Here is an 18,126-nt window from a genome sequence, read left to right as displayed (position 1 = left end):
GACTTCCTTATGATTTTTAAAAAGATATTTCCAACTATAATAAGAAATTGTTATATAATATTAAGCAAAGAAAGATAACTTTTTTTTTGTCTTTTTGTCTTTTCTAGGGCCGCACCCAGGGCACCTGGAGGTTCCCAGGCTAGGGGTCCAATCGGAGCTGTAACCACCAGCCACAGCCACAGCCACAGCAACGCCAGATCTGAGCCTTGTCTGTGACCTACACCACAGCTCATGGCAATGCCGGATCCTTAACCCACTGAGTGAGGCCAGGGATTGAACCTGCAACCTCATGGTTCCTGGTTGGATTAGTTAACCACTGAGCCATAATGGGAATTCCAAGAAAGAAAAAATTTTTATATATGACAAGTGTTTAACTTCATGAAACCTCATAGAATAAAAACACTGGATGAAGTGTATGAAATGTTAATAGTGATTGCTCTAAGTAGTAAAATTATGAGAAATGTTTTTTCTTTTTTGTAATTTTCAAAAATTTTACAAAGTGCTTATATCATTTTGAAATGTAATTACAAATTGAAACAAAACAAAGCACAGAATTCTCTTGTGGTGCAGGAAGTTAAGTATCCAGTGTTGTCACTGCAACAGCCAGGTCACTTGGTTCAATCCCTGGTTGAGGAACTTCCACACGCCATGGGCAAAGTCAAAAAAAAAAAAAAAAAAAAGAAAGAAAGAAAAAGAGAAAACATTGAGCACACTAATATGCTGATAATTTCTTAGAAAGTTTGAGTGAGTTTTTCACTCTAAAAAATAAAAACTTTCTGTCATTTTAAAGAGTATCTTCAGGCTTAGTCAATATCCTATAAATAGAAAAATCCAAATGGAATTCTTACCTGAAAACAACAAGGGTTAAGTAGATATTTAATGTATAATATATATCTGAAAATGATATATATAAATATGTATGTGCAGGAATTAGAAGTCCAATGAAAGTAAACACCATAAGAAAAGCAACAAATGACAGACAATTCCAGAACCTGTATTTTAAGAAAATAATTTAAACATAGTTAATTAACATATTTAACACAAGGCTGATCTATATGATGCATTGTGCTCGGCATTATAAAAAAAATTTTAACTGAGGAGAAAGGAGCTCGAAGGCAGGTAAACAAATACTTTTAATGCAATTTTAACCAATTTACACCGAATGTAAATTAGTATCTTTCTTTCTGGATTGACTTTGAAAGACCTGTTAGGTGGCACCTATACTATTTGACAAAACTCATTCAGGCACTAGAGTTCAAGAGGTTCAAAAATATTGATTGTAAAGTCCCTGGTATCATTAGGGAGAGCTAAAATCATCTATTTTTGAAAGGGGTATTCCCCTGCTAGCCTGATTTACATAGCGAAAGAATCAAGTCTTTGCCTAAAATCTAGCTAGCTCTTAGATGATGTGAATGGATCTTTTATCCACATGAATACCCTTTGTAGAGTCTCCTTATGTGATTTCAGAGCCTGTGCTTATTCAAGTACCCCAGAGCCCAGAAAATCTCTGCATCCTCCCCAAAGCTCATGTTCTCATCAACTGAAGGCAAAGCAGTTTGAAAAATATACTAAAACACCATTACTGGTCATTTTGGGGTGTTGGGCCCATAGCTATTTAAAACTTACTTGTTGTCTCTCTATATACTTTGTGTCCTTAATATCAACATTATATTTGTAGCAAAATAAATTGAAAAGATTAAAAGGGCACATGAGTACCATTTTATGAGAGGAAAATAGTCTGGTTTTACCCATATGCTGCCAGCCTGTCCCTAAATCACAAATACCTAGGAAATGTTAAATTAAATCATTTAAAATATTTTTTCTATGACTAAACTTAGGGTGTGAACTCTAAGCTGTGAACTATCACTTTTAGATGTATAGCCATTCTTTTAATTCTATTAGCTTCTGGATTTAAGTATCACATTCAATGTTAACTTGAAGGGAAACTCACTAAAATACATTTTATGACAACTGCGTAATTTTTGCATTTTAATCCTTCTTTTGACTACACTATCAAAAGCATATCCAATTGTACCATGTACACAGGTAACAACAACAAAAATTCCTCAAACATTATGCCAACTTACCTATGTAATTAATGAAATCACTAGTAAACCATTGAGTAAGCTAATTCAGTCAGATGAAAGGTGAAAATGAAATACTAGCATCCTTCACTATTCATTTAACAATATAATTAAAATTTTCTCCTTTTCACTGTGGAAATTGCCTCCAAATATCAAAAATCCCCATCTTGTTAATTAGCACAATTGTAATCATATCAATTAGGCAGCAAATACTAAATCAAGATTCGTTTATAGGTGGTAGAAATTAGGCAGCAAATACTAAATCAAGATTCTTTTATAGATGGTAGAAATTAATGGGAGAAGCCTAATGAGGAGAAAATAAGATTCTCTAAGGAATCAATGCCCATCAGATTCAGAGTGGCTATGAGCCTAACAACAAAGCTCCAAACCCATCTAATAAATGTGTGCATGTATCTAATAGATGTGTACATGCACTTGTTGTGTGCATGAATGCAATAAGTCAGGCACACAGAGAAAGGGCTTCTGAATTTTTTTTTTTAAGTTCCTCTCCTTTATTTGGTGATCATGAGTTATCCTAATAAATCTAGATGTTTTTTTGGTAGCAAAGGGTCACAGCCCAACCCTGTTTGTATCTTAATATCATCTGGAAAGAGTTTTTAAAAATCATACATCCTATGCTCTCACCCTCACAGATTTTGATACTATAGACCTAGGCTTCTGTGTTTTTTTTGTTTGTTTTTTTTTTTAAATTTAAGGGCCACAATTGTGGCATATGGAGGTTCCTAGGCTAGGGGGTCACATCAGAGCTGTAGCTGCCAGCCTAAACCACAGCCACAGCAATGCCAGATCCAAGCCACATCTGCAACCTACCCCACAGCTCATGGCAATGCCAAACCTTAACCCACTGAGCGAGGCCAAGGATCGAACCCGTGTCCTCATGGATGCTAGTCAGGTTTGTTAACCACTGAGCCACGATGGGAACTACCTTCTGTGTTATTTTTATAGCTCAAGATTGCACAGCCCCTAGCCTAGAGGAATGATAAGACCTCATGGCCTGGACATTTTAGGGACATCAATTTGCCAGGACAAAACATTATACAGTCTGGCAAGGACATGTCTCCTATTTGGGGAATTTCCTTCTAACGAGGTGAAGTATGAATGGAAGCAGGAAAGAAGTAAGGCAGCTACTTCTGCCAAAGTGTAGAGAAAGCACATTTCAAAAGAAGCACAAGTACACAGGAAAACAGGGAGCATGTTTGGCATGTCTGAGGACCAGCAAGTGTGGCTACAGCAGAGTGGGTGGGGTAATAGTAGTAGACATGAATCCCAGAGGTAACAGGAGGACAAACATATCATTTGTTTGCCAATACAACAACTTTGACTTGTAGCCTAATAGATGAGAATTTGTTAGATGGTTTTAAACAAAAGGAATGATCTGGGTAAGGGGGAAGTAAAGTGAGTGAGGATCAGCAAAGTATCATAGGATCTATGCACTACAGCCTCAGTGCAGAATTGTTAAAATTGGGGTTCTGGGGGAGATAAGCTGAAAAGATGGGAGATGGTGCACCTTCTCTCTTAGAGAATCGGGTGGTAAACTATTGAGGGATTTAGTAGGGTTTATGATTATTGTCTTAGATATCTACTATCTTGGAGAGTAGGAGTGGGTAGATATATGTTAGATAGTAAGATTCTTGAAATTGAGATTATGAAGTGATCATTGAGCATGACAGTGGGTGGCTGAAGCAGAGTGGTACACATGCTCAGAGGAGGAGATGAAGTCCAGGAATTGAAAGGTGAAGGAATAGAAGGATCAACTGTGTGAATATCGATTGACATCACTACAAATAAAGTGATGTTGGTGAGAGTAACAGTGAGAGAGGGGCCAAAATCTTCACATATTGGAGAGTGTGACTTGGGGTTCTACAGATAACCTCAACCAAGAAAGTAGCAGATGGTATAGTCTGATGGCATGACCTTCAAAACTGGGTTCTTCTGGGGAAGGAGAATAATACAGAAAGGGCAGAGATGCAGAAAGCTCACTTACATCAACAATAGGCTTATAGTATCAGGGATGCAGTTGAGAAAGGTCCTACAACTTTTAAGGAATACTAGCGTTGGAAATTACAATAACTCTGGCTCAGGTCATCAGTGTCAGAAAGTGAGACACATGGACAAGGAGAAATCTCGACAAGGCTCTTTACTTATGCAGAAGGGCGCAGGCACTCCAAAAATTGTGCCCACTGAACAAAGGATCCTCCCCTATTTATCCCTAATGCAGGTGATTTACCTCTCCCCTTCCCATTGGTCAGGTCAGGGCACACACTCTTCCCCATTGGCTAATTTGAAACACATTGTTACTGGGAGAAGAAGGAAAGGGGAAGGGTGGAGGTCACAGGAAGGCATTTTAGCAAAATGGAGTAACCAAGATTTCCTTTGATAGAAAAGACATTATGTTACTTCCCACACTAGGGAAATACTGTCTCCAGGAGAAATCCAGTTTCAGCTAAAATAAGAATGAAGGGGAGCCTTCAGAATTACTTCCCACAGATATAAATACTTCGGTTAACATTTTTAATTCTTCCTATAATTGTGGCCCAATGAAGTCTGTCCAGCTGCTAGCACAATTGGCTCCCATTGCAACTGATATGAAATTTTAGTGACATGCCTGCAAATCCTATCAAATCCTATACTTTTAAGCTACTGACTTCTGAACTCACTTCATCTTCCATAGCAGTCTCTTAATCTCCCCCCGCAAAAGAATCATTGACTGTGTTTCAGGGTCTCTATGAACACATATGTTGCCTTTTATGATTTAGACCATGTTCCCAGCCCATGTATTAGAACATTACAGAAAGCACACTTCTTCGAGATTTACACAGAGTCCACTCACCCCTCAGGTGGGTGCGCCATACAAGGCATAGTTTGTACTTTTAGATTTTCTTTTATAACAGTTCCAGCTGTTTTTAAATGCCCTAGCTTATTTAATCTTTTAATCGGTTTTGTATGGGCTCTCTTCACCCTCCTTTTTTTTTTTTTTTTAAGGGCCACACCCAAGACATATGGAGGTTCTGAGGCTTGGGGTCAAATCCCAGGTGTAGCTACCAGCCTACACCACAGCCACAGCAACAGGGGATCTGAGCCACATCTGCAACCTACACTGATGAGACCTGCTCATCAACTGAGGTCCCAAAGTCAGCGGTGCCGCAGATTTAAGAAAGAAGAGACAAAGAAATAGAGTGGGGATCAGGGGGCTACTGCCTTCGAGAGGCAATAGCAACCCTCTGAGCCAAGTCATGATTTTTATTTGCTATTTTCTACTTCCTTGTACATACAGAATCACATGTGTCATTTACAATGTTACCGATCAAGGCTACAGATAAGTAAGGCACAGACCCTTTATAAATGATTAACCCTCCAGAGAAAGATTATATTGTTTATGCTTAAGGCTATTTCACCCTTTCCTCCAACTCCCTTAGGGTTCTGGTCATGGGAACAAGAATGTCAATGGCCTTCCACCAACGACATCTGGAGTATTAGGCAACTTGCTTTCAAGCAGCCCCTCCTATGATGTACATTTCCAGTCTCACTCCCTTTCCTCCAGGGATCTGAGAAAGTCTTATATATTTTGCAAGCCTAGATTAGCATCATTCTTCAAGTGCTATCTAGTTTCTTTGATTCACTATGGCCTGTATACATGCATATCCAGCAAGCCTCCAACACTACACCACAGCTCATGGCAATGCTAGATCCTTAACCCACTGAGCGAGGCCAGAGATCAAACCCGAATCTTCATGGATACTAGTAAGGTTCATTACCTCTAAACTAAGAGGGGAATTCCTCCTCACTGTCCTTAAAATATAGGTCTTTTATTCTAGTGCCAGTCCCATACCCATCCATACATTAGCCCTGAGACAAAAGGAACTATTAGCAGTATTCATCTTATCTTTATTTTAAAATGTTGTATTTTCACCATGGCTTTTTTTGAATTAATTTCAGTTTTAAAATACCCCATTAAAACATTATTTATCTTGATTACCGAGTTTTTGGCACCCTCTTAAATTTTGCTCCTGAGATGAGGGCCTCGCCTACCTTACTTTAATCTTGGCCCTGTCTGGGGGAACTAGACTGAACATTACTGAGTAATATGGTCAGAGACTTGGGGGAATTAGTGATGAAACAGAGTCAACATGAACTCAAGGTGAGGTTGTAAATTTTGCCTAATATTAGAGGTTTAAAAGACACAGGCAATAGGGTTTTTAGAAAGGGATTTTAGTTGGCTAGTTTTCAAGTTAGTAATGTATGTTGACCATGTAGATGTAGATGTACTAGAATACTCCTATAGAGGTACTGTAATACTATTATAATATTATAACTTCTGATGCATGAAACAAAGTGAAAATATGCCCCTCACTCACTCGAGAAGAAGTGCTTCAACTCCTGGTTTGAAACTTGTAGAATTTAAAAGAAGTCCCATAATAGCAAGGGTAAATATTCCAGACATTCCAACTATTTCACCTATTTTTTAAAAGAAATAAATATAAAGTATTATTTTGATATCAACAGTTAAAGTTGGCACAAAGTTTACTGGTGATGAGAACATCAGGATCTGACACTACGGTGACTTTATGGAGAGGCTGTCTCAGTTGGTTTCCACTGGATAATATTACAAGTTATTACCACCACCCATTGTCCTTCTTCCACCTTGGAGTCATACCCAATGGTGTAGAAAACTCTATACTGGACATCCTTGTATCTGCTTGGTTTCTGATCAATGGCTGCAACATGACAGTCACAAAATGCTTCACCAAGCTCTAGCTTCATTCCTAGAGCACCCTCCATAGGTCTAATTTTTTCAGAGGGGCTCTGGATGAATTAAACGGGAGTGAGCTGATGAGCTGTCTTATGGACTAGCTGCCTGTATATACCTCTTCTTGGGAGAGAATAGGAGATAGAAATGGTTTGATTTTTGTGACAGGACTAAAGGAGTGAAGCCGGTAGAAACCCAGTATAGATCTTCTTCCCCAGTTTAATTTTGGTTTGGTGCATTTACTGTCAGGGGCAGACATGTGTAAAACACCATGGAATATTCAAATATTCTCATAGCTTTCATAAGCTAGAGGGGAAAATAATTTTGAAAGTAGCTTGTGAAAGTGTTATACTATCACTGTGAAAATTTCAAATAATGTGGTATTGTATCAAGACTATATTTCTTAGAAAAAGGGAACACCCACGGTTCCATTCTCAAGGCTTCAAGTATAATTTTAAAGAAAGTTTTTATTGAAATTTCTATTGAGGAGAGGATTAAATTTGCCTAGGAAAAAAAAAAGCCTTTGATCAGCTATTTGAGAATAGAGAATGAGACCCAAAAGGCAGCTCCAAGCATTAAAAGTTGCTTGTTGAAAAAGTTGCTTGTCTCTATACTGGAGACAAATGTCAAAAATTAAGCAGAAAACATGGAGAAGTGAGGAAATAGGGGTAGCTGTTAGATCTCATAGAACCATAAACTACACAGTATAATTTTCCCTGGGAGCTCCCCTTGTCCCCAACTTCAGTAGAGTTTACTAAGAACCAGAAACTGCTCTATATTTATGAGGAGGCAGCAGAGATATGAGGAAGAACACTCCAGAAATTTCCAGAAATTATAAGGAGATATCTTTGGGTTTCCATAGTCTATAGAATTGGAAGTTGAAGATAATTGGATCAATATCTTTGAGCAGAGTGGAGTACCCAGTGTACACATGAAACATACACATACATAAAGTCACACATTAAGAAAAAGTACAAAGGGATATATAGTAATATAGCTCTGTAATAAGCTTCTTTTTCTCTTATTGTTTAATAGACATTGTTCTGGTTGACAAATATGGATTAAAATTTTTGTTTTAATACTGAAGAATATTGTGGATATGCTACATTTATCATATTGCAGTGTTTATCAAATTGTCATACACAGATCAGTTCTGGGGCCCTTCTGTTTCTTTGGTTTACTGTATATTCTTGCTACAGCAGCTGTATTTTAATTACTGCAGGCTTATTAAATGTACCTATATTGTAGTACCTATCTTGTAGGAACAATTCTTCTCTTTAAAAAATTGTCATACATGGTCTCACAATTTTCTTTTTTCTTTTTAGGGCCACACCTGTGGCATATGGAAGTTCCCAGGTTAGGGGTCAAATTGGAGCTACAGCTGCCAGCCTATGCCACAGCCACAGCCACGTGGGATTGGAGCCATGTCTGCAGTCAGCGACCTACATCACAGCTCATGGCAGTCCTGGATCCTTAACCCACTGAGAGAGGCCAGGGATTGAATCCTCATCCTCATGCATTCTAGTCCGGTTTGTAACCTGCTGAGCCACAGCAGGAACTCCCATCGTCTCACAATTTATACATACAGATGAATTTTTAAAATTGTTTTGTATAATTTCAGTCCCCCCACAAATTTCTATCATTGTTTGATTTAGATTGTGAAAATCTTAATTTGATGAAGAACTTAATATCATTATCACACTACTGTCTTCCCTTCTAGAGATGGACAATTACAAGTTTTATGTTCTTTATTTTTGTCTTGTCTAGGAATGGTACTTAAGCCAGAAGTGAACACTTTAGTTAGTCAATTTTTTTTTCTTTCTTTTTGGCCACACTTGTGGCATGTGGAAGTTCCCAGGCCAGTGACTGAATCTGAGCCACAGCTGCAGCCTGCATCACAGCTGTGGCAATGCTGAATTCTTAACCCACTGTGCCAGACTGGGGATTGAACTTTCAACTTTGCAGCAAGAACTCCTAGTAGCTTATTTTGAAACATGAAAGAAGAGGGAACTGCGGACGTAAATGCTTTGAGGAGATCAGGTCCTGGACTACTCATTGTAACTTGTTAGGTGATGATGAAATGTGGAAAATTTTAAATTTATGACCACCTTGAAGATATTAATAATACAGACATTAAGTCGGGTCAGGGTGTTTTACATTAGACTTATATTACTTTTTATCTTGTTTCTTTTATTAAATTCTAGAGTTTGTTTTTTTTTCCTCCTTAAATGTTTAGAGACTTTTTTTTTTTTTTTTTTTTTTTTGTCTTTTTGCCATTTCTTGGGCTGCTCCCGCGACATATGGAGGTTCCCAGGCTAGGGGTCTAATCGGAGCTGTAGTTGCCAGCCTACACCAGAGCCACAGCAACGCGGGATCTGAGCTGCATCTGCAACCTACACCACTGCTCACGGCAACGCCAGATCGTTAACCCACTGAGCAAGGGCAGGGACCGAACCCGCAACCTCATGGTTCCTAGTCGGATTTGTTAACCACTGCGCCACAACGGGAACTCCTTAGAGACATCTTAACTCTAAAAATCTTAAATTATTTCTTGGAGATAGGGGAAGGGGATTAAGAGATAAAAACTACTGTATAAAAAAAAAGCAACAAGAACATACTGTACAGCACAAGGAAATATAGCTACTGTTTTGTTTTACTCCATTTAAATGGAGTAAAAAATATAAAAATACTGAATCACTGTTGTACACACAAAAACAATATAATATTGTAAATCAAATATACTTCAATTTTAAAAATTAAATAAATAAATAAAATTATGTTCTTGGGTATAACCCTTAATCTTGAGGCTATGCTTGCTTACTTGATGTTAGAGGAAATTATATTTGCTGGAATATATATTTTTTTAGATTTAGGTATATGCAATTAAATTAGTACACGATGAATATACTTGTACTGAATTACCTTCTCTATTAATTCATTAACTTGATTCTCTAACCTCACTAGATTATAATTGGCTTTAATCCAGATTAGTTAGAAAACCTCAAATATCTATATTTTGCCTTTCTTTACCTCAGACATGAAAATAAGGAATTCTGTTATTCTAGAATTTATAAGAAGAATAATTTTTCTTTGTTTCTATTTAAATTTTAAACTTCTCAAAAAACTTTTGCAATTTTCTGTTTAGGTCCAAATTTCTTGTTAAGTATATTCCTTGATATTTTATAACTTTTGCCATAGTAAAGAGAATCAATTTTCAATATATTTTCTAGCTAGTTACTGCTGGTTTATAAGAATGCTATTGATTTATTTTGGGGGGATATTTATTTTATATCAAACTATTAAAGACTTTGCTGTCTTAGTTTATTAATGAATTCTCTTGGGTTTCTATATAATCCAAAATGTGATTAGTGTAACCATTTTCTCTTTCAAAATATGTATAAATTTTTTATTACATTATTCTTTCTTTTTTAAATTATTTTCATATTATTTATTTTAATTATTTTTATATTATATACATATTGCTTTTATATAATATTTTTATATTTATATTTTATATAATATTTTTATATTATTTTTATATTATTCTCTTATATACTATTCTCTTTCTTTTTCTTATTATATTAGCTATAGCTTCCAGACTATTTTTTTTTCTTTTTCAGCTATACCCATAGCATATGGAAGTTCCTGGGCCAGAGACTGAATCTGAGCTGGAGCTTTGACCTATACCACAGCTGCAGCAACACCAGATCCTTAATCCACTGTGCCACAGCAGGAACTCCAAGGCTATTTTAAATCACAGATATGTAGCTAGGCAACATTGTCTTATTCCTAAATGTAATGGAAAGATATTGTTAGGTAAATTGGGAAGTTGGTATTATCACACATGCTAACTTCAAATTATTTGTAGAGCTGTCTGAAGGGATGGAATGAAAGTGATTGTGAGGCTACATCAGGAAACAGTGATATGGCTAGTTATCAATGTCTGCCATACTTCTGTGAAAGGGGAGTTGTAGTAAATGGATTAGTAATGTTGATAGAGTTTGTAATATTTAGATTTACTTGATCTGTAGCTTCTATTCTTATTTTTTTTTGATATACAATTCACCAAGAAAAGTTTATTTAATTTCATGCAGTTAGAATGTTTATTTTCAAAGATGCTCCTTTATTTTTATTTATTTATTTATTTTTAGGGCTGCACCTGTGACATATGGAAGTTCCAGGCTGGGGGTCAAATTGGAACTGCAGCTGCCAGCCTACACCATGCCACAACAACGTAGGATCTGAGCAGCATCTGTGACCTACACCACAGCTCGTGGCAATGCTGGATCCTTAACCAACAGAGCAAGGTCAGGGACCGAACCTTCATCCTCATGGATACTAGTTGGGTTCATAACTGCTGAACCACAACAGGAACTCCTAAAGACCCTCCTTTTGTAGTTAGCATGCAATTGTATCATAGTTGAACAATGTTTGGAATTTTATTGAAATTTCTTCTAGTTTAGTTTATTTCTGTAAATGTCTACAGGGTAAGCATTCTGTTTGGGGAGATAAAACCCTTTATATATCTTATAATTCAAGTATTTAAGTTTTTATTTAAATCTTTTTATAGCTATAGTCATTTTTTTTGTCCAGTTGGTTATGAAATTATCTAGGAAAGACATGCTAAGGCATTTCTTTTAATTATGATTTTGTCAAAGTTTTCTTGTTTTTTTATAACTGTCTTTATCCTGGTACACTATTTTCTGTTGTATAAACATTAATATTTTTAATATCCTTTGACATGTTATTTTCAGAAATATTACTCCTAGATCTCTTTCTTTGCCTGGTATATATTTCCCACATCTTTATTTCTAATTTTTCTATGTCTTTTAATTTTAGGCATAGCTCTTTACTTACAAGTAAAAAAGATGAGGTACAGAATTGAAAGGCTAAGACTTATATGATTGACATCATCTCCGAAAACAGTAGACATCCACAGCTGAATCAGTTTTGAAGTTAGAATTCCAAACAAGAGACTTGCTATACAATATGACCAAATTTCATTTATGATACTATAGGCTACAAGAAAAGGGAGTAAAGAGAAAACAATTAAAAGAATTTACTTGTTCTTATTTTTAAATGATAATCTGGATCAACTTTTCTTTTTGTCATTATCTTTAAAAATAGCTCATAGGAAGTTCCTACTGTGGCACAGCGGACACGAATCTGACTAGCACCCTTGAGGTTGCGGGTTCGATCCCTGGCATCCCTCAGTGGGTTAAGGATCCGGCATTGCTGTGAGCTGTGGTATAGGTCTCAGACAAGGCTCGGATTTGGCGTTGCTGTGGCTGTGGCTGTGGCTGGTGGTTACAGCTCCAATTAGGCCCCTAGCCTGGGAACCTCCATATGCTGTGGGTGCGGCTCTAAAAAGACAAAAGACAAAAAAAAAAAAAAAAAAGCTCATAGCCTTTGGGGTAAATGTAGGGTATTTTCTTATTCCTAAATTGAAAGAGTTTCTTTTCAAATGTTAAAAGTCACACTTAAATTTGTAAAATTTCATCAGTTTAGTTTAAGAGATTTTTCAGTCCCCATTAAGGAACAGCTATTTGCTCAGTGCCAAATAATGTAATATATTTTGGAAAAACAGTAATGAACAAGAAATAGAAAGTCTGTAAACTCATGGAAATTATATTCTAGGTCTAATACAACACACACAAGAAACATAGAAAAAGGAATGCCTCTGGGTGTATAATTTTTTGTACTTCTCTGATTATTTCCTTAGGTCCCAGAAATAGAATTACTAAGGCATAATTAATCCTTTATGGATACTATTATATTTTGCCAAACTATTTTCTACAGTCAGTGTGATGCCCTTCCCAGGAAAACAGAAAGCGTAAGCTCTTGCTAGCCTTGATTGCTGGAGCCAGGCACGCTAGTGGGTAAGGAATCCCTCCTTCCCATACAGGGTGAGGAACAGAGGAGCAAAATTTGAATCATAGTTGAGAGTAGTCCTAGGGTCTGAAAAGCCTGAAGAGTCAACTTCAACAGAATATGTGAAGAGCAAGAACAGAACTAGAACCAAGAATGGCCAACAGAAAACAGTAACAGCAACCATATCAAAAAACAAGGCTAAATTTGAGGAAGTAAACCTTAGAAATGTGCTCTGAGGAAGTAGAATGAAAGAGAAAAAAATCCTTTTATGAACCCTTATTTATAAACGTCCACTGGTGGAGAGGGCACTAATAACAATACAAAGGTGAGGGAGTTCCCGTTGTGGCTCAGTGGTAACAGACCCAACTAGTATCCATGAGGATGCATGTTCAATCCTTGGCCTCACTCAGTGGATCAGTGGGTTAAGGATCCAGCATTGCCTTGAGCTGTGGTGTAGGTCACATAAACAGCTCATATCCAGCTTTGCTGTGGCTGTGGCTGGCAGCGGCAGCTCTGATTTGACTCCAAGCCTGGGAATTTCTGTATGCCTGGGAACTTGCACATGCCCTGCAAAAGCAGAAAGCAAAACAAAAACAAAAACAAAAACAAAAGAGTACTGAGGTGATTTAGATTCCTTCTCTACTTAGTCTCATTCCCATGCCTGAAAGAGAGCCTTGGTTTCTAGATGTTCCTTTCTCTCTCTCTCTCTCTCTTTTTTTTTTTTTTTTTTGCTTCCTAGTGAATATCAGGAAAGATGTTTTGATGAGGATCTAGATGTCATCTTTGATAAAGTTCCCTGAAATTCTGTGGCCAGTATTTACTAAAGATAGCAAATCCCTTTAAGAAAATGACATCTAGTAGAATAATAGATCATATATAGAGGCTGCACTTGGATCCTTCTGATTAGCATATATACTAGACTTTGTATTTTTCCATTTCCTCCAAGTATGTTTCTCAAGTTTTTAACATACTTCTGAATATGAACATTTCCATTTTTGCTCACCTTAATCATATTTATGAAGGTCTTTTCTGCAGCAAGTTTTATGGTAAAAGCTGCCTTAGTGCTGTATTGTGTCACTTTCTTTTGTATTCTGGATTTTGGAAAGGGCTGTTTGTTATGTAGTTGGTGTGGTTTTCCCATACACCACAGATGGCATATATGAAGCATTTGAAGAGGATGTACCTTCCTGTGCTAAACTGGGGTCCTAGGATTACCATAAATGTTCCAAGCTGCCATGACCTGGGTAAAGTAGTTGGCTCCAAAACAAGGCTGAAAGCAAGTGCTTCTTATGCCTGAGGAGGGTGATTGTCTTCTACCTGGACAAGCTCCCTTGAGGAAGACATGAGAGGGGTGAGTCTTTTCAGGAATGAATAGTCTTCAATTTTGAGTTTTAGGTATTGCTTCTGAGCATATAAGGCATGGATGAGTCAGAATAGAGGTAAACAGAGTCCTTGGATGCCCAACAACGAAGCACTCTCTAGGGATAGGGAAAACAACTATGGCTAAAACTTCCTCTTCTGAGTGGTTGGAAAGGTAATTGGGCTATGCTTGATTGCAGCATAGGAGGCAGTAGAAGATCTTACTGTTAACAGTGGATTATTTGGCATCACAGAGACCCCTTAATGTACTAGAATGTAGTCTACAAGCACCTCCTAAACACCCTTTTCAGCTGGATAGGAGGGTGGAATGAGATGATGCTGCAGAAAGCATTAGAACACAGAATACATACATTGAGCGGAAGAATATACACTGGCAATTTTCTCAAGAAGAATGTAATCATTGCTTTTTCAAAATCAGTGAGAAGCAGTGCGCAGTTAAAAAGGTAAATAACTTCTCTGGAGGAGACAGTTTGGGGGGGGATATGCTTGGGCTGTGGGATGGAAATCCTGTGAAATCAGATTGTTATGATCATTATACAACTACAGATGTGATAATTCGAGCAATAAAAAAATTGAAAAAAAAAGGTAAATAACTTCTGAGTATTATTCTGAAAATATTTGACTTCATGGACACCCTCAAAAGATCCTGTAGACCCTTCCCACCAATAACTCAGAGATTGCACTCTAAGAACCACTGAAACTATAGGGTTTTGATCATGAAGGGGTTTTAAAATGCTCATGGGATTGCTTGTATATTTCTTGTCCTGAATGATAATTACTCATCTATATATTTTATAATCACTCATTATAGTGTGCATATATCATTTATTTTATAGAAACACATGCACACATACACATATGATAAAGAAAAAAAAACCACTTATGTCTCAGGGATATCTGAATGTTGAAAATGAGCTCATGGGCACCTTGCAATCTCTCTACTTCTAAGTACTGCTCTCAGGACTTGTAGATGGCCATATAATTCACACTTCCTCCTAGAGCTGACATCTTTCTGTGTTGCCTGCAGGAAGATAGTCCAAAGGTGAAAGGAAGGGAAGTCACCTCCTCTCACCACTTGTGGATGAACTGTCTGCATTTTCTTCTAAGTTATCTTCAACACATGAAAAGCAACATCTTGCATTCTTGTCAAACATACTTTCTTCTACAATGCTGCATCCTCAGAAAAAGTCCCAATTCAGCCTCACGACAAAACCAATATTAAAATAAGAGATGTGTGGTAATTCTTTGTAAAGAGTAAATCATGATTATGTGTGTACAAGCATAACTTAATGCAAGGTATTACAAAGTCCATGTCAGCTTTCAGAAAATACAGGATTCTAATTTTAAGAAATTAAGAAAAAAAATAAGTCCTTACCTAAGGAATTGTTTATCATTTTTTGCATGCCAGAATTAATATCCACAATACTAGTAAACATAATTAAAGACATTACAGAAGTCATCAGACTTTCTCCATTAATTAAATTGACGAGGCCTCTAGAAAGTCCTACAGAAGGAAAAAAATATCTCTCTTAAGGTAGGAAAAACTTCTTCAATATTAAATAATAAAATTTTAGCAAGTAGAAGGGTATTCTTAGCTATGGATTTATATCATATTCTTTTCTTTCATATTTAAATATATATTAAAAATAAAGTACTTTAAATTATTTAGTCATGTTTGTAAACTCCCTTCAAGGGAATTTCATCATGTATCAATGACAAATTAAGTCTAGACCATCATAATTATCAACCAAATTAATTGTGGTTGATTATAGTTTATATAAGCAAGGTAATCAACTAGACCTCTCATTTCTTATTTCAAAGCGTAGATGAAAAAATGAAATTTATTATTTTTTAAATTATGAGACTTGGCCTATTTAAATACTTACATTATGCACTTAGGATAAGACAAAAAATGATGGTGGAAGGATAAAGTAAATTATAAACCCAGGTTTTATACCACTGTACCTAAGCAAAGTATTAAGAAAATTGTCCACATCATCTCACTATAATTAGGACTTGTCTGACTTTATCATACATCACTTTCAATGGTTTTAGAAATCAAGATCCATGAATGGAAAGCACTTTGATATTATCTACTCCCATCTTAATTCTCCTCCACTTATGATGATATTCTAAGTTTAGATATCCATCAATTATCATTTTTTTTTCTTTCTATTCAATGTGCCTGAAGGGGCAAAACTATTACTTTGAGCATCATTAATGATTTTCAAAGTGTCCATGGGAAGGAAATAGTATGAAGGAAATGGTAAAAGCCCTCTTTGTGAACCAATCACTATAATTATGATCACAATCTAACAGAGTAAATACGGTGTTGAAAGAAAAGAAAAGCCAAGGCAGTCTGTTCCTGTGGAAGTTCAGTTGCCTTGCTAGTCCAGTTCTTCACCTCTCACTGCATCCATACCCTCTACTGTAAGACCAGCAGTTTCTTTCGCCAATGAGATTCATTTTGCTGTGAGACTTGATGCAAGCAGAGGCTTAGAAACATTTCTGCTTCCTCTCACTTGGACCTCTTCCACCATCATTGCAGCATTCCCTGACTACCCTTCTAGAGGAATGTGAGAAATACATGGAAGAAAGGTAGATCTTCCCAGCTGAAGCCATCCTATATCACTTAACCTCCAGGTGACCTTCCACCTGACTCTAGATTCATTAGTGAGACTAGCCAAGATGTGTGAAGCCGAACCTATACCATCAGAACTGCCAGACTCATAAGAAATGAAAAAATGTTTATAGTTTCAAGCCACTGTGCTTTGGAGGGTTTTTGTTTTTGTTTTTTCCAATCAAAAACAAAAACAAAATCTAACTGATAGTATTGTACAACGATTCCATTTTAGAAAATGGAGCTATAACAAAATGTCAGTATTTGGAAATAAATAACAGACAAGGATCATAAGAGGAGTCAACAGACCATATTAAACTCCAGACAATGTGATTGTACTGATGTATTCTATTTATTGACCTGGGCAGATTTTATTTTAGAGAATTCAATAAAAAATATATAAAACTCTTGCATTGAAAACTCAGACAAAAATGTTGCCGAGAAAAAAATATTTTATTTAAATAATTTTTAAAAGATGAAATTTGACGAGAAAAATAAAATTCCAAAAATAATGGTAAGATGGCCAAAGTTTATGAAAATAATCTTGCAAATTAATCCAAAGAAACTATTTAAATTCAACAATGGCAGGCCAGGAAACCAGTGGAATAACTAACTAGATCCTGAGATTATAAAGTTGAGAAGTATGTCATTCTCTCAGATAACACAGAACCCCCCCCGAATCTTTTGAGTAGGAAAGAGGCTGGCATTGACAGAGTGCCATAAAAGCAAGGTTGGGGGATAGAGGCTGGCATGTTCTTCTAAAATCTTACCTTTCAAACGTAATCTCCTTGTCTTGAAGAGCTGGCTTTTCTTTATTTGTATAGGTACATGTGATAGTTCTCCCCTACCCTATATCTACTTGCCTCAGATAGCTCTTTCCTCTTTAACAGGCTATAAATAGAGAAAGACCGTGCGCGAGAGAGTGCACATGTTTGTGCCATATTAAAGTTCTACTTTAAAATAAATGTTCTAGTTCTCATTATTATAAAGAAACTGAAAGGGGTTCTTGTTGTGGCGCAGTGGAAACAAATCCAACTAGTATCCGTGAGGATGCTGGTTCGATCCCTGGGCTTGCTCAGTGAATGGGGGATCCGGCATTGCCGTGAACTGTGGTGTAGGTCACAGACATGGCTCAGATCCCACGTTGCTGTGGCTGTGGTGTAGGCCAGCGCTGTACCTTCAATCTGGCCCCTAGCCTGGGAAATTCCATATGCTATGGGTGCGGCCCTAAAAAAAGAAAAATAGTAACTGAGGGAACACAAATTAAGTTATTATTTCTTTCTGAATGAAGCTCTTGGATTTTTCCTGGGTTATATTGACTTGGTATTTTACTTTTACTCATTTTTATTACTAATTTTATTTACTTATTTAAGTATAGTTGATTTATAGTGTTTCTTCAATTT

The 18,126-nt window shown here is 36.6% G+C and overlaps 1 protein-coding gene across 18 annotated transcripts in view; it reads right to left on the bottom strand.

Annotated features, from left to right (window-relative positions):
- SLC9C1 (solute carrier family 9 member C1) overlaps positions 1–18,126 on the bottom strand; it is a 193,736-nt gene that overhangs the window by 57,380 nt on the left and 118,230 nt on the right. For 11 of the 18 annotated variants that reach the window (XR_014824846.1, XR_014824847.1, XM_021070387.2 and 8 more), the window contains 4 exons: positions 15,479–15,607; positions 11,710–11,871; positions 6,461–6,560; positions 849–992 (listed from right to left, as the gene is read on the bottom strand). Coding sequence is in view for 11 of the 18 variants with exons in the window: in XM_021070387.2 (XP_020926046.2) it covers positions 849–992; positions 6,461–6,560; positions 11,710–11,871; positions 15,479–15,607 (535 nt within the window). In the remaining 7 variants the exon portion in view is untranslated. The remainder of the gene's footprint in view (positions 1–848; positions 993–6,460; positions 6,561–11,709; positions 11,872–15,478; positions 15,608–18,126) is intronic. The other 7 variants (XM_084991360.1, XM_084991350.1, XM_084991357.1 and 4 more) reach the window with 2 other exon arrangements.

The sequence above is a fragment of the Sus scrofa genome, chromosome 13 (assembly GCF_054392235.1).
Source record: "Sus scrofa isolate SSC_HxYL_T2T_F1_AM1 chromosome 13, Sscrofa_HxYL_maternal_Yorkshire_Landrace_v2.0, whole genome shotgun sequence".
Lineage (NCBI taxonomy): Eukaryota > Metazoa > Chordata > Mammalia > Artiodactyla > Suidae > Sus > Sus scrofa.
This window is presented reverse-complemented; position numbering and strand designations above follow the sequence as displayed.